The following is a 22,467-nucleotide window of genomic DNA, read 5'->3' as shown; positions in this document are numbered from 1 at the left end:
ATCGTTCAGGTAGAACTATTCTCTAGACCACTAAAGAGAGCTTCACTAATAATCCTCCAGAACTGTCTCATACTCATTAAGCCAAAAAGTTGAGAACGATATAATAACAGAAAACATAAATACAGTCTTCTCTAGCACTCTCTATAGTGTCGCCTCACCCTTCAATTAAAGCCTGCACCATGGTACAATGATCACACTCATGCTCTCAAGAGAGCAGCTGAGAAAATGGAGCACAAGTGGAAGAATACAAAATAATAAGTATTTCACAGTGCATGGAAGAATGGTGTCTTTAGCTACAGAAAAGCACTAAAAGCTGCCAGGTCAGCATATTTGAGCAAACTCATAGAACATAACCACAACAATCCTAGATGTTTATTCAGTACTGTGGTGACATTGTTAGTAATAAAGCATCGACTGAACCAGATATTCTGTCACAGCACAATAGTACCGACTTCATGAATTTCTTTACTGATCAAATTTAAATGTACAGAAATAAAATTGAACTATGCAATCAACTGTCTATGCTCCTTTCTAAGGTGCAATGCACCTTAGAAAACAGTGTCTCAAAAATGTTTCTTCACAAGCAACTTCAATCCTTCACTGTCATAGGTCACGAAGATCTAACAAAAAACTAAAAATCAAAAGCCACAGCCACAGCATGTATGTTAGATCCAATACCAACTACGCTCTTAAAAGAGGTATTCCCTGTAATCTCAGAACCCCAGCTTGATCCTGAGGAATTGGCTAATTATAGACCAATTTCAAATTTACCATTTATGCTGAATATATTAGAAAAGGCAGTATCCTCCCAACTATGTTTACATTTATGCATTTGGCAGACGCTTTTATCCAAAGCAACTTACAGTGCAATTATTACAGGGACAATCCCCGGAGCTACCTGCAGTTAAGTGCCTTGCTCAAGGACACAATGGTGGTGGCTGTGGGGTTAGAACCTGTGACCTTCTGATTAACAGCCCTGTGCTGTTAAGTCAGGATTTAGGCCCCATCACAGTACAGAGACTGCATTTATTAGAGTTTTAAATGACTTCCACTTATCTGATCACAGCTGAATTTCTCTTCTAGTGCTTTTAGATCTTAGTGCTGCATTCGACAAAATAGATCACAACATTCTCTTGAATAGGCTGGAGATCATCATAACATCATGATGTTTTTGGAAGTCATGAACAGTGTTAGGGAGACTATTCAATAGTTTAGGAGCCAAATATGAAAAGGATCTTCCTCATTTTGTGTATTTTTACATTCTAGAAACTATTAACATGCCAGAATTTTGTGATTGTAGTGAACATGTTGGAATATAGCGTGTTAGAAGATCACTTAAGTACTGCGTGAGCTAGACCATTCAAAGCTTTGTACGTAGTTAACAGAATTTTATAATGAATATGAAATTTACATTTTTCTTGGTTCTCGTCAGCACTCTGGCTGCTGCATTTTGAACCAATTGAAGTTTATTTATTGATCTTGCTGGACATCCTCCCAGTAATGCATTACAATAATCTAGTCTTGAGATCACTGAACGCATTCATTAGTTTTTCGGCATCAGCAATTGAGAGCATGTGTCGTCATTTAGCAATATTTCTGGAAGAATGCTGTTCTACTGGTAATTTGATTTTCAAAGGACAGATTGGTATCAAATATAACACCTAATTATTCACTGTTGAAGATTATGTAACAGTACATCCAACAAGAGTCAAATTATATTTTATATTTTATATATTTCTTGTTTTTAGAGGTTTTTGTTCCAACAATTAGTACCTCTAAAACAATTAGTTTTATTGGAATTGAGTAGAAGGACATTTCTGGCCATCCAATCTATTATTTCATTGATACACTCTGCTAATTTGGAGAATTGTGAAATTTCGTCAGGTTTTGAAGAAATATAAACTTGGGTATCGTCGGCATAACAGTGAAAACTTATTCCACATTTCCTGATAAAATCTACCAGGGAAGCATTTACAAGGAGAAAAGCAGAGGCCCTAAAACTGATCCCTGTGGCACTTTTGTTTCAACTGTTTGACAATTCCTCATTTACATAGACAAAGTGGTAGCGGTCTGCTAAATAGGACCTAAACCATGCTAATGCAAGTCCACTAATGCCAACATAATTCTATAGCCTATTTGTGTAATGTTGTAATCTATCATGTTAAATGCAGCACTAAGATCTAAAAGCACTAGAAGAGAAATGCAGCCACAATCAGTTGATAAGAGCAAATAATTTGAAACTCTAATAAGTGCAGTCTCTGTACAGTGATGAGGCCTAAATCCTGACTCAATTTGCTCATATATACTAGTTCTCTGTAGAAATGAACATAGTTGGGAGGATACTACCTTTTCTAGTATTTTTGACAGAAACGGGAGATTTGAAATCGGTCTATAATTAGCAAGTTCTCCAGGATCATGTTGTGGCTTCTTAATAAGCGGTTTGATAACTGCAATTTTAAAGTTTCTTGGGACATGTCCTAAGGATACCGATGAGTTAATAATATTAAGAAGAGGTTCTGAGATTATATGGAATACCTCTTTTAAGAGCTTAGTTGATATTGAATCTAACATACATGTTGTGGCTATCCGAGAACCTATAGGGACTTGTGGACTATAGCACTGAATTGGTAATCAGAAGGTTGCTGGTTCGATCGCCACAGCCACCACCATTGTGTCCTTTAGCAAGGCACTTAACTCCATGTTGCTCCGGGGGGATTGTCCCTGTAATAATTGCACTGTAAGTCGCTTTGGATAAAAGCATCTGCCAAATGCGTAAATATAAATGTAATAAAGCAGCACACATTCAGACATCACTGGGAAACCAAAACGTTTAAAGTATGAAAGTTTAAAAGAATAGTTCACCCCAAAAGGAAAATTATGTCATAATGTAATCACCCTCATGTTCAGAGGTGGACAACGTACAAGTCCATTACTTGAGTGAAAGTAAATTAATAAGATGCGCGCAAGTGAATTACAACAGCATGAGCTCGCACGTAAAATGTAATCCTACAGAATTTGCAAATCACAAACTCGAGCACCAAAATAAATATGATTGGGTGCACAAATTAACAAGTCGCAATAACGGGTAGAAATAACAAAAAAGATCTGAACACACACGCGCAAGGGGGAGATTATAAAGCCTCGCTACTGACGATGATCATTATCAATCATATAATGTTGCGACTGACAAATCAGAATCAAACATTTCAGAGAGCCATGTAATAAGAATCTTAATGTACAGAATGATAAGAGTGGTATCAACGCCTTGCACTTTGATGTTTGGGGCATTTAAGAGTAAATGGTTGAAATCATACTTGGCACAACCTTACTCTATGTGGTTTTACATACCTTCATCTCTATTTAATAAAATAGGTGGGCTTGAATTTCTTTTAAAATGTGATTTTGAGGTAACTAAGATTCCTATTAAATTATCAAACTTCCACAAACAACTTCTTCAATACTGTTAAATTATATTTACCCACAACTGAGTGCTCTTCCCATGGATCCACCCTATGGAATAACAGGGTCATTACAGTATGACACGGGTATTGTGTTTGTGAATGATATATTAGATGATATAGTAACTTCTTGGAATATATTGGCTTTTTGCTCAAGTATAATCTTAACCGCACTTCTAGAGAATATAATAAAAATGTGTAAATCAATCGTTATTACCGTTAATCCAAAACACATTGATGTATGTGAGAATAAGACTTTCACCAACCTTACCAAATCTAGTAATTAATGAATGTAATTTACATTACAGTAAATGTAAGAACAAACATAGAATTATTTATTTAATCTAGAATGTTTTTGGATTATAATAAAGGATTGAAGTTCCAAATATGAAAGCCTCAGTCCATAGATAAACCACAAATTCATCAAATGGCCCATTTCCCCTAAAGTCAAAGAGACTCACTTTAAAATAATTTATAAAATATATCCGGTTGCTGACTTTCTTAGAGGTTTAAATTGGAAGTAGATCCCTGTGTATTTTGTGAGGCAGCTGATGAGACTCTGGAACACTTGTTCTTGTTATGTCCTATGGCCAAAAGCTTCTGGTCTGATTTACATAACTGTCTGTCATTTAAGATTTATGACATCCTGATGTTTGACTTATCACACAAATTCTCTTTTATATGGATCATGTAGATTCATCCCTTTCTGATTTGGTCCTCATGGGTAAATATCATTCATTATAATAAGAGGAGATATTCAAAGCCTTCTTTTTTATGGTTTATGAATTATTATAAATTGTATTTTCCTCACTGAAATAAGTAAAGTCTAGTACAATTGCAAGACAGATGTGTAGTGATATATCCAGACAATTGTTTCGATAAATATCCACTTGTATGCTACGTCTAAAGGATGCTTTTATTTTAAAAAAATTATTAAATTTTTTTATCTAGCCTTTAGCTGTCAAGCCTTTTTTTATTTATTTAAATATTTTTACTAATATTTAAAAACTAATTTGTAACTTTTTAACCCCCTCATTGTTTGCCGTTTGTTGTTCAGACGCTTTTCTTTAATTTACACTGACAATAATTGTATTGTTTCTATTGATGTTTATTTCTTATTTCCCCCCTAAGAGAGTTTTGTATGTTTTTTTTTTTTGTTGTCAAAAAAATTAAAAAAAGTTCCCGCTTTCTGTCTGTCCTCGTCCAACAGCCAATCACGAGAGATTCGAAGAGATGCAGCCAATCAATACAGGATTTGGTCAGCAGCCAATAGCATTTGTTAACAGAAAGGATCGGGCCCCGCCCGAGTGTCAAAACCGACATGTGTGCGTAAAGATTGTTCGCGCGAACATCCAATCCAACTTTGGCATCTGGCTCCTCTACAGTTAACGTAGAACCAATAATCTGAAGGGCATGGTCGATATACCACACCAGGCCGTAAGTACTCCGACCACCAGGCATCAGGGAAGAAACTGGCTCACTCATACAGTCCTTGAGGGCCATTTCATTTTATTCAAGTCCACCCGGCAGGCCAGAGCGCAGAAGTTCTCCACATAATCCACAAGGGGACGACTCCCCTGATGTAGACGTAGAAGTCGGATCACTGGGTTCATATTATGTAGGTCAGGTATTCTGTACCGATGTTGCGGATGATGACGACGACTAAGTAAAGAACCCAAGTTCATTTTATATAACAAAAGTGAGATCCAAAAAAAACCCAACGATAAACGTGAAACATAAAAATGAACTTGTCTAGACTTAAACTTGTTTGCAACTGTGTGTGTGTATATATGTGTTTGTGTATAATATACACACACACACACACACACACACACACACACACACACATCTTTCCTAGCGTTGTCCGACATGGGTACAGGATCTGCTTCACGTGTAAGTTTTACACTGGATGCCCTTACTGACGCAACCCCCAGTGGCTGGTGGACTCTCACTCACAGATACAATTTAGATACTCGTATTTTACATAACCTGCATGGTTTTTGGACTTGAGGGGGGAAACCAGAGCACCCAGAGGGGAGAACATGCAAATTCCACACATAAAATGTGAGCCGGGACTCAAACCCGGGACCTTCTTGATGTGAGGCAACAGTGCCAACCCCCAAGCCACCCATACTTGTACATGAAATCCGTTTTGCATCTTATTATTTTTAGTAATTCACTCTTCTAGACTGTATTTGTTATTTCAATGTTATTTGGGTCCTGTGCCAGCTGGACGCAGGTCCTTTAACTACAAACTCATCAGTTTCAGATATTAAGTTTTAGACCAAGTCCCTATAGGTTCTCGGATTGACCCGTTTAGTCTTATTTGGCCAAGTTCTATTATAGGTTCTGGACTCACCGTTTAGCCTTTTACTTCACTAATGGGGTTCTTCTGAGGTAGCTTTGTTAAGCCAACTCTGACCATAGATTTGTAGTTAATAAGAAATATACCAAAAAAAAAAAAAAAAAAAACAGTCCTTCAGGATGAATTAAAAAGTAACAATTTATTTTAGTAGGTATTAGTAATACATTCAAACAATCCAATTAAAATAATACATCAAACTAAAATCATCAATGAATAATATAATTACAGTTGCATTCCATTCAAACATTTTCCAAATATAAGAAAATTAAAATTGTAATTACCCGGGATAGAAAAAAAAAAACACGTTGTCTGTGTGGATCAATCTGGCTGCAGAGAGACCTTTTCATTCAAATTGCAATTACCATTAATTGATTACCTGATAGAAAACTACACACAGTTATCCATGTGTGAGATCCGAAAGGCAGATTTTTCATTGAACAATGCGTCACGTCGCCTTAAGTACTCAAACCAGAGAAAACAGACAAAGGGGATTTTGGGAGGGGTAGAGGGAAGAGATTTGCATTTTATGGTTCAAGCTGGGCAGGGTGTGTTTGTTTATGTGGAGATATTCTTCTGTGTGAGAGCTTTTATGACTTGTTTCTTGCAGAGTTGAATAGCCATCCCAGAGCCATCCTTACAGTGGCCACTTTGAAGATATAACAGTTTTGATTAATTTGGGATTTTTTTTTTAGTCACAACATAATTCCCATATTTCCATTTCTACCATTACATAGTTTTGATGACTTTACTATTATTCTAAAATACACTACAGTTTAAAAGTTTTAGATCGGTAAGATAATCTCTCGCATAGTATTGCATATAAGCATTGTAATCTTTGAAGTGAACAGTTCACAGCACATAGATTTGAGAATACAGTTACAAGGCTTCGTGCCATTTTTGAAAACAGTTCCTGCTGAACTGAATACACAAGTAAACATCACATGCCTGACATTTCCAAGGTGTGATATTCCTTTTAATGTCCTGTCCTTTGCAAAACTTGCATTCCCGGCGATCTAACACTAGAAAGGTTCTTTACATGAGATGTCATATTAGCTCCTGGAACTGGTACATGATCGGTACAGGCATGTTTTGGTGCTCCTTTCTGTGACACACCACAGAGCTCTGCAATAAGCTGTTTCATGAATTCTTTGTTGGTCATGTTACCACCTAGCTCTTTGTGCATAATGAAAGCGTTGGTGGAAGCAATGTCCAATAATTGAAGAAAGATCTTTCTATACCACTTCATTGTTTTGTGTAGTGCAACAGCTGTCTTTAACAGCCGATAAGACAGGTCAATGCCCCCATGTGTTGGTTGTAGGCAGTCACAGGTGCAGGACATGGAAATGTCTCTGTCCTCTTTTTATCTTGTGATTTCACCTTCCTCTGCACAGTCTCGCCTGTATAAGCAGAATGGATGGTAGAACAGACAGCTACCACATGTGTCTCCATCCACTTCACAAACAAAAGAGGTCCATCCCGAATCCACCTAAAGGATCCCCGGCTAAATCTTCTTTTGAGTGAATAAATAGCAACCTGTGGGCAGTCCTTCCTAGAGTCTCTGTAAGTCCCACAAGCACCAAACTTCATGGCAAACAAGTCTTTCAGGAGCTTTGGACTTGTGTAGAAATCGTCCATGTACACATGGTACCCAGAGCCTAAAACTTTACAGTCCAAAAGAGATGTCACAGCATCATATGATATTCCATGTCCTGTGGGAAAGTTGTTTTTTCCTGTGTATACAGAAAAATCCACAGTGTATCCATTTGATGAATCAGTAAGGGCAAACAACTTGAAGCCCCACCTGCTTGGCTTGGCTTTCATGGACGGTGTCATTTTTCTGTATGATTTACATTCCACCATTTTTTCATCCACAGCTAAGTTTCTTTTAGGATGATAGATGGCTTTACAAGCATGACGGATAGTGTCCATCAGAGGTTTGACCCTGAAAAGATGGTCATGTTCAGCTGTGCCCCTTTTTCTGTCATTTTCTTTATCTGCATCTGGGTGACTCATGTGCAGATTCCATGAAATGGTGCGGTATCTTTCTCTTGACATGATTGTGGCAGGAAAAGTCACAGAGAAAACACTGTCTGGCCGCCAGTAGTCTCTGATGGAGCTCACCTTCACCATGGCCATGTAAAACAGCAAGCCAAAGTAGCAGTACATCTCACTGACGCTGACATCTACCCATTTATATTTGCGGCCCTTTGCAATTGCCCTGGCAGCCTGAGCATTGGTGTTGTGGCACAGAGTTGACACTGCATTCTCAGAAAAAACATTTTGAAGAGACTCAGGGAGTGTGTGCATCAGCAGGACTCAGCTGTGGTCCAGGTTCCCGTGCAGGCAGAAATTTCAGAGTCTGGGGAACCGTGTCAATATCAGTCTCTGTTTTCCATGACAGAGTGGACTGCTTTTTCCTTGTCTTGGCCTTCTTTGCCCTCTTTGCAACAGGTGTCTGATCACTATCATTCTCATCGCTGTAAAACAAACAAACAACTGTGAGCATGTTTATTACACAAAGAACTATATTATTAGCATTATCAATCACTAAAATACACACATCTGTGCACTTCATCGACCAGGAATATTTACAGCAAATTTGACACATTTACACCCAAACAGATATTTGCGAGCACAAGCTTCGTGGATGATAACGAGGCAGCATAAACACTAGTTAAAATATTATCTAAACAATAATATTATTTTTACATCATACAGCATTAGGGATGTAACGATACACTCCGAGCCGGTTGAAAATATGTGACGATTCGTGTCGGTTGAGATGTTAAAGGAATCGCGATACACGTATTAAACAGCAGGGTCGCTGAAGCAGTATATTTTGACCTCGCTTTACAGGCGCGATAGCAGCGAACAAGTTGAAGCGTTAAACAGTAGCAAACATGGCGGCGGCGAGTGTAGATCGTGATCTTGAGGATGCCGCATTTTGGCTTTCCGAAAACTAAAAATGAAAGCGGTGAGGTGGTAACAGACAAAACAAAACTGTGTGCAGATACGGCAAGATGTTAATATACACCAATAGCACAACAAACATGATGCAGCATACAAACAGTTACCGCCGTCTGCACGTAAAAACTTAGTAGGGCAAACCACTCTGACCGGCGGATTTGCAGACCCACTTGCTGCGGCGAGTGTGAGAGCCAAGGAGATCACAAGGTGTATCGGTGTTTTCATGGCAAAAGATGAGGCTGTTTTCTGTCTTAGAAAATTACGGATTTAGGCTACTCCTCGGAGGGACTTTCGATTAACCAGTTGCACAGCACATCAGATAGATTGATGCAGAAATTAATAAATATAGAGCTGAAACATCCATTTCCCTCAATAGCTGTCCACTCAAGTGGTGGAAAGAGAATGCTAGGCTATACCCACTGCTATCCAGTATAGCAAAAGCATATCTCTCCACACCAGCCACCTCTTGTCGTGGAATATCACGATGAATCTCTCTAAGTTGTAAGAAAACTCTCAGAGTCTTGAGTTCCAGATGCCAAAATTGTAGTTTATTGAACACCAACAAACATGAGACCGGCCAGCTGTCCGTTCTGACTCATTTTTCTAAGTTCTCAGTTATATACCTTTTTTGTTATCTTGTTACCCACTGTCTCTGACGCATGAGGTCACTGCCTTGTCTCTTTCCCACCAATATGTTCTACGTCCTTTGTTAATTAAATATTGGTGGGAGATCCCTCGTCTATCTATTAAAAAGAAAAAGAAACATATCTTTGGTAGCCTCTCATAACTTGACCTCATGTTACAGTTCATGGACATAGTACATCAACTCCTAGAAACATCTGCGTAAACAGCCATGTCTCCATCAAATACTTTTTATCTTTTTCCTGCATTTTCAGCACATTCTCTCAATGGGCAGCCTTGTTTGTTCATACACATTGTTATTTGAAAGAAAACACCAGCTGCAAAATTATAATACATTTAGCTTATTAAAACAAGACACCATTCATATAACTGATTAAAAGTATCTTTGAAAAGATACATACCAGCACACCAAGGATTCTCATCAGTGTACTATTGATTAACAGAAACACTTTTTGTTTTTGAAGAAATACACTTGTTTTTCAAGGTTATATACCATTCTTTGTGGCCTCTGCAGTATCAACACTTTTAGTAACCTCATATGCTCTCTCCTGGCTCACTCAAAGGCCTGGAAACTCATATAAGTATTTTGATATATAAAAACATACTAAAATATTGAATGATATATAAAAACATACTAGAATATTAAAATATACTATACTCTCTCCCTAGTGAAAGTGTTTGTTCATCAGTAGGGGACATTGTGAATGTGCAGGGATCTCAGCTTCTGCCAGAAAATGTGGATATGCTGATATTTCTTAAAAAAAAACTTGTAAAAAAAAAAAAAAAAAACATAAGCTAGGAAAGAGCACAGGCAAAGCCTTAGTTTGTTTATATGAAGAGATTTATTTTGTTGTATTTTATTTGGGATTTGTTTTAAAATGTCAATTTAGTTTTGTTATTTGACAAAGATATTTCAGTTTCACAAAGAAATGTGCAGCATTTTGTCTGAGTGAGAAATAATAAAAGGACACTTTTTCATTTATCTTAAATCTCATTTTGTTAAAAAAATAAATATATCGTGAGAAAATCGTATCGTGAAACCCGTATCGTGAATCGTACCGCGAGTTGAGTGAATCGTTACATGCCTATACAGCATACAATTTAAATACATTCTTAGCCGAAACAACATTTAAATGTAACTAAATCTCGCTTATTAGGACATATTTCAAAACTCTGAATACTGGCTGGGAAGTCTGGAAATAGTGCAATTAGTAAAATATGTACATGTTTATATAAAATAGCATGTCAACTAGTGTAAGTAAAACGAAATGACTTACTCATCCGCAATTGTATCCTCGGCTGGATCAAGTCCCTCTTCAAAATGAAACAGTTCATGGTTGGGGTCCCACTCTTCGTCTGAAGAAATTGTGAACTCTTCGTCACTATCCAGGCAAACATGCTGGGAAGTGATTGAATCTGATGTTGAAACTTGATGCTGTTTAAGACTGCTATTACTTGTGAAACACATTCCACACCGAGAGCAGGTGAAAGATTTCTTGGCTGCACTTCTTCGAGGCCTTCTTGGAGATAAATTCTTTTTAGTGTTTGAGACACTCAAACATTTTTCTCCAGATATGAAATCTTGCTTTTCGTCCTTCACTTCATTCAGTTCTTCACATTCCTTTTTCACTTCCATCAGCTCTACAATGAACACAATAAATTGAAAAAAAAAAAAAAAAATAATTCAAAAGGATTGTACAATCAATATTATATATGATTTGTTACTGGGGTAATATTATTACGATGTAATGCTTGAGTTGGTGCAATATTGTTTATTGGCTGTTGTTTTGCTTTGTTCTTGTTGTTTTTATCTATTATATTAATAGTTTTTAAATTATATATATTTGTTAAGATATGGGTTGTGTTGCTGCTGTAATGTGTGAATTTCCCCCTAGGGGGATCAATAAAGTTATCAAATCAATAAACTTCTGACCCACTGGAATTTAGTTATAGTCAATTAAAAGTGAAACAATCAGTCTGTAAACCACTGTTGGAAAAATTACTCATATCAAGCACAAAGTAGATATTCTAAACAACTTACCAAAAGTATGACTAATGACTATATACACTCACCTAAAGGATTATTAGGAACACCTGTTCAATTTCTCATTAATGCAATTATCTAATCAACCAATCACATGGTAGTTGCTTCAATGCATTTAGGGGTGTGGTCCTGGTCAAGACAATCTCCTGAACTCCAAACTGAATGTCAGAATGGGAAAGAAAGGTGATTTAAGCAATTTTGAGCGTGGCATGGTTGTTGGTGCCAGACGGGCCGGTCTGAGTATTTCACAATCTGCTCAGTTACTGGGATTTTCACGCACAACCATTTCTAGGGTTTACAAAGAATGGTGTGAAAAGGGAAAACATCCAGTATGCAGCAGTCCTGTGGGCTGAAAATGCCTCGTTGATGCTAGAGGTCAGAGGAGAATGGGCCGACTGATTCAAGCTGATAGAAGAGCAACTTTGCCTGAAATAACCACTCGTTACAACCGAGGTATGCAGCAAAGCATTTGTGAAGCCACAACACGCACAACCTTGAGGCAGATGGGCTACAACAGCAGAAGACCCCACCGGGTACCACTCATCTCCACTACAAATAGGAAAAAGAGGCTACAATTTGCAAGAGCTCACCAAAATTGGACAGTTGAAGACTGGAAAAATGTTGCCTGGTCTGATGAGTCTCAATTTCTGTTGAGACATTCAGATGGTAGAGTCAGAATTTGGTGTAAACAGAATGAGAACATGGATCCATCATGCCTTGTTACCACTGTGCAGGCTGGTGGTGGTGGTGTAATGGTGTGGGGGATGTTTTCTTGGCACACTTTAGGCCCCTTAGTGCCAATTGGGCATCGTTTAAATGCCACGGCCTACCTGAGCATTGTTTCTGACCATGTCCATCCCTTTATGGCCACCATGTACCCATCCTCTGATGGCTACTTCCAGCAGGATAATGCACCATGTCACAAAGCTCGAATCATTTCAAATTGGTTTCTTGAACATGACAATGAGTTCACTGTACTAAAATGGCCCCCACAGTCACCAGATCTCAACCCAATAGAGCATCTTTGGGATGTGGTGGAACGGAGCTTCGTGCCCTGGATGTGCATCCCACAAATCTCCATCAACTGCAAGATGCTATCCTATCAATATGGGCCAACATTTCTAAAGAATGCTTTCAGCACCTTGTTGAATCAATGCCACGTAGAATTAAGGCAGTTCTGAAGGCGAAAGGGGGGTCAAACACAGTATTAGTATGGTGTTCCTAATAATCCTTTAGGTGAGTGTATATATTACATTACACACAGATAATCAGAATCAGCTTTATTGCCAAATATGCTTACACACAAGGAATTTGGCTTCCAGTGTACAACAACATAAAAACAGCAGCAAGACGTAGATAATAATAATAAAAAATCATCATACCTACACACAAAGACAGACATACACAGTTCAAATCTTATACAGTGCAAAATACAAATCTGTTATGTACAATGCAATTGTTTTTTTTTTTTTTTTCCAGAGGAATGAAATGGCAAAAGAGGTAGATGTGTTGGATAAATATAAAAAGACTGAACTGTTTATTGCACATAATTCTTGCTCAAGGGGGCAGTTTTAACTGTTCATGAGATGGATGGCCTGAGGGAAAAAACTGTTCCTGTGTCTGATGGTTCTGGTGTTCAGAGCTCTGAAGCGCCGGCCAGAAGGCAACAGTTCAAAAAGGTAGTGGGCAGGGTGAGTGGGGTCCAGAGTGATTTTACCAGCCTTTTTCCTCACTCTGGAAGTGTATAGTTCTTGAAGGGGGGCAGGGGGCAACCAATAATCCTCTCAGCAGTCCGAACTGTCCTCTGTAGTCTTGACTGACTGCTGAGTAGAACTGTATCAGCAGTGCCTGTGGCAGGTTGAACTTCCTCAGCTGGCGAAGGAAGTACAACCTCTGCTGGGCCTTTTTCACAATAGAGTCAATGTGTCTCCCCCACTTCGGGTCCTGTCAGGAGGGGACATGTTTGGATGTTCCTCCTGAAGTCCACAATCATCTCCACCGTGGAGCGTAGCTCTTAACACATCTGCACTGCTCTTACACTTTAGTTTAGAACAGCACGAAAACAAGCGAAGTGATACACACACAGTGATGCGTCAGGGTGCTGATGGTGTGAGATAATCAGTGCTTGGCATTGTACTTGATGTAAGGCTTGCATACAGCTGCTCGACCATGGAAACCCATGCCAGTTTTTGTGCTGATGTTAATACCAGAGGAGGAACTCTGTATTTATTGAGTCAGCAGAGCGTTGGCGACTTTTACGCACTATGCACCTCAGCACTCGACGACCCCGCTCTGTAACTTTACGTGGTCTGCCACTTTGTGGCTGAGTCGCTGTGGTTCTTAAATGCTTCCACTTTGCAATAATACCACTTACAGTTGAACATGGAATATCTAGGAGGGAAGAAATTTCACGAACTGATTTGTTGCAACAATGGCATCCCATTACAGTACCACACTAATTCAGTGAGCTCTTTAGAACGACCCATTCTTTCACAAATGTTTGTAAAGGCAGACTGCATGGCTAGGTGCTTGATTTAATACACCTGTGGTAATGGGACTGAATGAAACACCTGAATTCAATGATTAAGTGGTGTGTTCCAATACTTTTTCCATATAGTGTATATATCCGCATATGGCCCAGCCCTAGACACAGAACGAAAGTCACACATGTTTGGGATTTCATGAGGGTCAGTACATGCACCTTTTAAAAGACAACAGAGCACTAAAACTAAAATAAAAACAGCAGGGAACTTTTTAGTTTGACATGTGAGTGATAAAATGGTCTTTCTTGAATCAAACTCAGACAAAGTGGATTGTCATGAAAATGTAACATTAAACTTATGAACAACAGAAACATACCTGCAGGAACAACTTCACCACTCTGATGTTCCTCTGTTGTCTTTTCTTCTTTTATCTCCTCCTGCTTCACTTCAATCTTCACTGGTGTCTGCAGCATCTGCTGTTCATCAGCATGAATCACATCCACCTGCGCACTCATGATGAACATCTGAACACAAAAACATCATCATTATTATATGATTATACACAAGAACAGATCTGTTCTTTCTGAAATGCTATAAATACAAATGTGTGTTTGTTTTTTTCTTCCTGACTGCATATTATAACAGGTTATATATAAATGGAACACAAATACTTGTTTTTGGGTGAACTTTCCCTTTAATTTTTCAGGCCATTTTGTCAACATTAAACTTATGAATTCATGTCAATGTTCATCAAGGGAAAGTTCAACCAAAATGAAAAGTCTGTCAATATTTGTTTTTGGTGGTTGCATTTTCCTCATATGAATGTTTCTCAGATTGGGACATGTCCTAAGGATAGTGTTGTGTTTCATCTGTTTGAACAGCCCCTGTCCTGGGCTCATAGTCTGAGCCGCTTCATCCACGAGTTCAGCCGAATACCACTGATATCTGGGAATATTGCTACTCTACATACAACTGTACTGAATAAAACACAATGTGGTATTTTGCGGTTATTATGAAGCTTGAGTCTGGAGTAGCAGGAATCAGTGCAAGTGTTACATCATGTGTACGGTTCCCCGTGTACTGTTCATGACTTCCCGCAATTGTTTGTTGTTGTAATGGTTGTACCTGAATGGCGAGGGTTTGAGATCGATGTAAATCCCTCACGCAGTTGTTTGTTGTTATGGTTGCATTGAGAACGGTGTAATAATCTGTGTAACAGAGGAGAAAATGGGTGCACATGGTAAAATTTGCAGTTTAATCAAGATGAAAAAAAGAAAGCGGAGGCACATGTACAAATGCACACAGATGAATCGCAATAAGAGAATAAAGTGGGAACTTAAACCAGGATGCGTGCTGAAAAATGGCAGCGATGAATGATTAAAAGCAGGAAACCGATAGTTAAGCAATGAGCACCAGTATGACTTCTTTCCATTGTATGAGCACTTGTATGGTTTCTCTACAGTAGGAATTTATGCATTCAAGTTTTTTGAAACTTCCTCTTCAATCTGTCAGAACTCCCTTAGATCGTTTATTTTACTAATACTTCCTGTCCTATTAGGAAGACTTAAATTTAAGATGGCATTTATTTGATAAATATAAAGTCTCTCTTTGGCGTAAGCCCCATCTGGCGGTCCAAAGAATTTGTACTCTGAATCGTCATATCCTGTCGGAGAGCCTACCCCCATGCAGGATGGGACTCAACTGGAGATGGTGGGGTGGTGGAGTTTGTCATGTTAGCACACTGAAACAGCAATGTGATAGATTGTGAGCAGACTTCTAAAGCAATGGCTGACATGTAGCTAAGAATTACACAGCTAATGGTGTGATAATGTACAGCTGCTAGTCTTCCCACTAGAACTACACTGCGCTTCCATTTCTGGTTGCTGCTAGTGTGCTAGATGAGTGCTTGTAGCTTGCTAGCCTGCTTATTCTTATACGATTGTAGTTATATCCTTTGCATTTTACCACTATTTCAACTGCATTTATTTTACGGCACACACCAGTTCTCTCTTTTTTTATTTTCCTGCTTGCCTCGACTGAATGCATTTGCTTTCTCCACTGTGTTTTACACAGATTATTGCATCAATCCCAAACATCTGCTGATCAGGAACCATATTGAACCACATCAACATCAAACCCTCGCCACTCTAGAACAACCTTTACAACAACAACAAATAATTGTGGAAAGTCATGGCATGCACTCATAATATTTCTTCCTGCATATCATGCCATGTTTAATATAGCTTCTTCCATTGGTAGTGAGGGATTCACATGTGATAAATGTACAGAATTAGTCAGGACTGAGAAGGGTTGGAGACATGCATCTGAACACTACTGGAGGTCAGTGAGAAAGAGAAGCCGGTAGCTATGGATTCAGATGCGGGTTGTATAGCCAGCAACACACTTTGTTCTGACTCTAGAGCCCCCGCAGCAAGACGTTTGGGTGATCATCGACATACTCGCTCAGCAAAGCGACACCACGCTCACGTTCCTGTTAGGGTTTCCAATCTATTCTCTCCACTCAGTGATGCACCCACTGAGAATCATGTTGAAAGAGCTTTAATAACTGGTGATTCTATTGTAAGGGACGTGGAAATAGAGACTTCAGCCACCATTGTTAAATGCGTTTCCGGGGCTCGAGCATCTGACAACAGATCAAATTTACAACTGCTGGCTAATGCTAAATGTAGATTTCCTAAAATTGTTATTGTTATTCATGTCGCCACTAACAATGTCCAGCTTCGCAAGTCGGAGATCACTAAAGATAATGTTAAAGAGCTGTTTGAACTTGCAAAAATGATGTCAGACACTGTAATATGCTCTGGTCCCCTCCCTGCTCACCATTTTGACGAGGTTTATAGAAGATTAGAGTCACTGAATAGCAGAATGTCTAAGTGAGAGAATAGCATAGGATTAATAGACAATTGGAAGGGTTTTTGGGGTGGATCTGACCTGCTAAAGAGAGACAGCCTTCATCCCTACAGGGAAGATGATGATCTCCTCTGTAGTAATTTGGCTCATAGTCTTAATAGTGATAGCATTTGACAAATTGGGGACCAGATCAGGAAGCAGACAAACTGGTTAATCCAAACATCTGCTAGCTGCCTTGAGAAATCACAAAGATCACATAAACTACAACACATAGAGACTGTATCACATAGATATCATATAGAGACGGTGTCTGTTCCCCGAGCTACCAAACACAAAACTCAGTAAATCATTTAGAAAAAATGTGATTAAATTCAAACTTCAAGATAAACATAATATAAAAAAGTAGGGCTACTAAATATTTGATCTCTCTACCAAAACACTAAATATAAATTCAATTATTACAGATCATAGTTTGAATGCGCTCTGTTTGACTGAAATCTGGCTTAAACTGGATGAATATATTAGTTTAAATGTTTCTACTTTCACAGGTTATTGTTATAAATATGAGCCTTGTCTGTAGAGGTGTTTCTACAATTGACAGTGATTTTTAGTCAGAGATCAGGATTTAAGTTGAAGTCTTTTGAACTAATTATGCTTATTGTAACACCATCGGATATAAAAAAAAGAATCGTGACAGTATATAGATCACCTGGGTTGTACTCAGATTTCCTTGGTGAATTTGAATTTTCTAAAATATAATTTTATATCAGACCTAGTAGTTAATGTACATAGAGCTTTAATTGTTGGTGACTTCATCATTCACATATATAATTAAAATGACATATTGGGATTAGCATTTATCGATATTCTCAACTCCATTTAGTCAGACAAAATGTGACAGGACCAACTCATTACCATAATCAGACGCAAGATTACATTTTGTCATATGGAGCTAATGTTGATACCATAGAAATTTTACCACAGAGCGATGACATCTCAGATCATTACCTCATCTCTTGTTTGTTGCGATCAGCTAATGTCACTCAATCTACACCACATTATCTTTCATTCGACCACTAAAGAGAGCTTCACTGATAATCTTCCAGAAATGCCTCATACTCAGGAAGCCAAAAAGTCTAGAACAATATAACAACAGAAAACATAAACACAGTCTCTTGCACTCTCTATAATGTCGCCACTTATCGTACGATATAAGGACCTGACCGTGATCATTTTTGCTGATCTCAATATTGCCCATTGAGTTTACATCTGTGTTTGTTTACATATAACATATAATGTTACCAACATTTTAACCAGTCCCGCTGCTTATGATCTATAAACTGCTGTGTCGGAGGCGAGGCTCAGGCAGCTCAACCCACACACATCATCACACACACACACACACACACACAGGTTAAGATTACGCGTTACTCGAGGCTAATAGGCATTTTTCCCGACGGCTGCATAATACCAGCCAGAAAGTTTGGAAGAATAAGTCCAAATGGACTTGGTTTCAAACCTGCATTTCACAGCATTAAGCCGAACGAGACAGGAGAGCCCAATAAAATGAACGAGCCGGTATGTCGAATTTGTTTAAAAACAGTGGCCATACAACAAACTAGGGCTCTGCGATACATCGAATACCCACACTGTAAAAAAAATATGATTGTTTAAAATTTACAGTAATAAAACTTCATAAACATGCCTTCTGAAACTGTAAAAAATCGGTTGTTTACTTTATAAAGTATTTTGTTGATCACCGTAGTAACTACAGAAGGGCACATGATGACATGTTCATCAATAGAGACTCTTCCAGGAGAAATGACCAATAAACGTACAGAGACGGTGCTCAATATCACTCACACAAACACTAAACACCATCATGGGAACACGTATGAGATTTAAATAATGCAGAAAAACATTATCTAAACTACATCAAATATAACACAGATCACCCCAGTGTATGTAACTGATATTAAAAATATGATGAAACATAACTATTCCCATAAAATATAATGAAATGTAATGGGTCATGCAGGGAATCGTGGGAACGCCAGATTATTTTTTTTTTACTGTAATTTTAACAATAATTTACTGTAAAAAAGTACATGTACTCTCTTGTTCTTTTTACCATTAATTATACAGGAAAATCTTTTTACATTTAAATAATTTAATTTGTACATCATTTTATTGTAAAAACTACTGTATTGTCTTTTAAAATATTAAAACATTTTACAGTTAATATATGTTAATCAATTAACATTTTATTTCTGTAGCATTTTTACAGTAGTTTACTGTTACAATTACAGACATTTGCACGATATCATCGCAATGATTTTGCTGAAGATATAAAATTCAACAAAAGTGAATATCGTGATGATTTTAATGAGCATTTATTTGCCATTAAGTTTTATAGATTGCATCTAATTTCACAATCTCGCAATTTCTAATTGCTAGACTAATTTCACAATCCTTCTGGGCTCAATAATTAATCAAAATAACAACAAAATGGAGATATGATCATTTGTGATTATTTAACTGGCGAAGTCTGCGATTAAAGACAGATAAACGTGGTCTTAAGAATGAACCGGATCTGTGCGCACGTGCGATTATTTCTGGGACGATATATCGTCCAACAAAAATTGTTTTCGTAACAGGCCTAAAGACAGTGATAAGTGCAAGAGAAGAATACAAATCAAATGAAACTGAAATGAAATTCAAATGAAAAAAAAAAAAAACAGATTAGAAACACTGGACTTCTCTTAACTGTTTTTTTGTTTTGTTGTTGTTGTTGTTGTTGTTCTCTCTCACATCTCGTGCATGTGACCAGTAACAAAACAAACTACATCAGGCGGTTATAAGATTCTCTTACACTCATTAAAACACCAAGTAGATTCAAAAACTACACGCACAGAAAAATAAACATCAAAATAAATACAAAAACCAATAATAATAATAATAATAATAATAATAATGTAAAACGCATTGAACACTTACCGAACTGAGCGACCACACTATCAGCCCTTCTGAGGTTTTCTGTCGGTTAAAATAAACTACTTCCGGTGAATTCCCGCCTCCTCCTCCTTCTTCTTTTTCTTCTTCTTCTTCTACGGATTTCTTGGCGGGTTGCATACCAACTTTAAGGTGCATACCGCCACCACCTGGGCTGGAGTGTGAAGTGATTTCAGTCTAGATGTATGTTAAAAGATATGATGTCTATATTCTATTCCTAAGAACACTATGCTTAATGAATTTTAAAACTGACCTTACAATTTCCCCGGATTCTTGTTTTGTGTTTAATATGTTATTGATTGTAAATTCTTTGCATCCCATTTCCTGTAGCTCTCTCATTAACTCATTCCTTTCCTGTTCATACCTAGGACAAAATAACAACACATGCTCAACTGTTTCCTTTACTTGGCATATTTCGCATAAGCCTGTACACGGTTTCACTATAATATGTTATATTATAATATTAAGTTTTGCATGTCCCATCCTTAGTCTTGTTAAAATAACCTGATCGTCTCTATTTAAATTTTGTGTCAATATACTTTGTCTTACAATATTATGTATATTATAAAAATGTCTTCCTGTTTTACATTCATTCCCATTTCTTTGCCATTTCTGGTTGCAAGCTTCTTTAATGATACTTTTTCCTTCCATCCTACTTAATGCAACTGTAATAGTAGCGATGTTTAGTTTAAGTGACTCTTTAGCCATTTTATCAGCTCTTTCTTTTCCTGGTATATGTGGAGTGGTAGTGGTGGTGGTGGTGTAGTGGTCTAAGCACATGACTGGTAATCAGATAATCAGAAGGTCGCTGGTTCAAGCCCCACAGTCACCACCATTGCGTCCTTGAGTAAGACACTTAACTCCAGGTTGCTCTGGGGGGATTGTCCCTGTAATAAGTGCACTGTAAGTCGCTTTGGATAAAAGCGTCTGCCAAATGCATAAATGTAAATGGTATATCAGCATGTGCTGGTACCTAAACAAATTTTATTATTGTTCCAGCTTGCCTTAATCTAAACAAAATATTTAATATTACTATATAGATATCATATCTAACTGTTTGATATGTTTGTAGGCTTATAAGTGATGCCATTGAATCTGAACATACCACAACTTTATTTGGCATCACTTCTTCCACCCAACTAAGAGCCATCTGAATTGCCACCAATTCTGCTGTATACACTGAAGTCCCATCTGTTAATCTCCCATATTTTCCTATTTTAAATTCTGGAACATAAAATGCTGATCCAGTACGACCTATCTCTGGATTTCTTGATCCATCTGTGTATATTGGAAGAAATGCATAATAAACTGTTCTGATATATTCAGTTGTATAGCTCTTAATATCAATTTGTCCTTTTTTTAACACTCTCATGAATTTGTAAATCAACTTCAGGTTGGCTAAAAAACCAGGGGGGTATTGGAGAAATGGTAGTCGTTAATGAAAATACTATATTATTTAGCAACATTTCTGTTGCCCATTCCTTTGCATTCCATGCAAATCCTGTTCCTGTTAAGTTTATTGTTTCCCAACTCCCTTCTATTATTGCTTTTGTAAAATGATCCTGTTTATGCCCTAGTAAATTGATCCAGTAAGCAACAGATAATTTTTGACGTCTTATTTCTAATGGGGACTCTCCTGTTTCCACTTGCATTGCTGAGATTGGAGATGTTTTAATTGCTCCTGTGATACATCTCAAAGCTTGTGCTTGAATTAAATCTAACCTTTTTAGCATACTAGTTGATGCAGATCCATATATAATGCATCCATAATCCAAAACGGATCGTAAGAGAGCACAATATATGTTGATCATAGATTGTTTATCAGTCCCCCATTCTTGGCCTACTATACATCTCATTAGAGTCAAACCATAAACCTAAATATTTAAAATTTGATACCCTTTCTAGTGGCTGTTTATATAAATAAAGTTGAATATTTTCTGAAATCCTCTTTTTAGTAAAAAACTGACAACATGTTTTGGAAATAGAGTATCTAAATCCCCACTCCACTGACCATTTCTCTACATTCTCAATTGCTTCTTGTATTTTTTTCACTATATATTGAACATTTCTTCCCCTCTTCCACATTGCTCCATCATCTCCATATAATGCTGTTTTAATTCCTGGATGAATTCCTTCAAATATATCATTGATCATTATGTTAAATAATACAGGACTTATGGCACTTCCCTGTGGTGTTCCATTTTCTACATTCACCATCTGAGATAATGTATTTCCTGCCTTGACTTGAATCGAAGGTCCAAATAAGAAACTTAAAACCCAATTATAATTCCTGCCTCCTGCTGGACTGGAGTGTTTAAAATACCAACGTCTTTCTTCTTCTGGCGTTTTATGGTGGTTGGCAAACAAACGATAGGTGCATTCCCGCCACCTACTGGGCTGGAGTGTGGCGCATTGATGAGTGGGGAAAAAATAAATAAATAACAGTAAAACAAATTCTATAAACTTCTAAATCCTATTAAACAGTTCTACCTTTCTTAATTATCTCATTAAAGTCATTAAGCATCAGTGTTTTAAGAGTAAGATTTCCTATCCCCATTTCTCTTATCTCTTCCAACAGAAATAATCTTTCATTTTCACAAGCAGTACAATATATTAGTACACGCT

At 37.6% G+C, this 22,467-nt stretch overlaps 2 protein-coding genes across 3 annotated transcripts in view; both read right to left on the bottom strand.

Annotated features, from left to right (window-relative positions):
• The window catches only part of LOC127625002 (piggyBac transposable element-derived protein 4-like), a 66,363-nt gene that overhangs the window by 18,325 nt on the left and 25,571 nt on the right, over positions 1 to 22,467 (bottom strand). Inside the window, exon 6 of one of the 2 annotated variants that reach the window (XR_007968237.1) lies at positions 5,961 to 6,836. The exons of the other annotated variant lie outside the window; for it this stretch is intronic. The gene's annotated coding sequence lies outside the window, so the exon portion shown is untranslated. Of the gene's footprint in view, positions 1 to 5,960; positions 6,837 to 22,467 lie in introns of those variants that run through there. 2 annotated transcript variants of the gene reach the window in all.
• On the bottom strand, positions 8,111 to 19,883 carry LOC127625039 (uncharacterized). Its single transcript, XM_052100092.1, has 5 exons — positions 19,828 to 19,883; positions 15,085 to 15,167; positions 14,336 to 14,483; positions 10,710 to 11,073; positions 8,111 to 8,300 (listed from the first exon to the last, which is right to left on the bottom strand). Exons 3-5 carry the CDS (start codon positions 14,481 to 14,483, stop codon positions 8,114 to 8,116), a joined length of 699 nt encoding a protein of 232 aa, XP_051956052.1. The 5' UTR covers positions 15,085 to 15,167; positions 19,828 to 19,883; the 3' UTR covers positions 8,111 to 8,113.

Source organism: Xyrauchen texanus, chromosome 31 (genome assembly GCF_025860055.1).
Source record: "Xyrauchen texanus isolate HMW12.3.18 chromosome 31, RBS_HiC_50CHRs, whole genome shotgun sequence".
In the NCBI taxonomy this organism is placed as follows: Eukaryota; Metazoa; Chordata; class Actinopteri; order Cypriniformes; family Catostomidae; genus Xyrauchen; species Xyrauchen texanus.
This window is presented reverse-complemented; position numbering and strand designations above follow the sequence as displayed.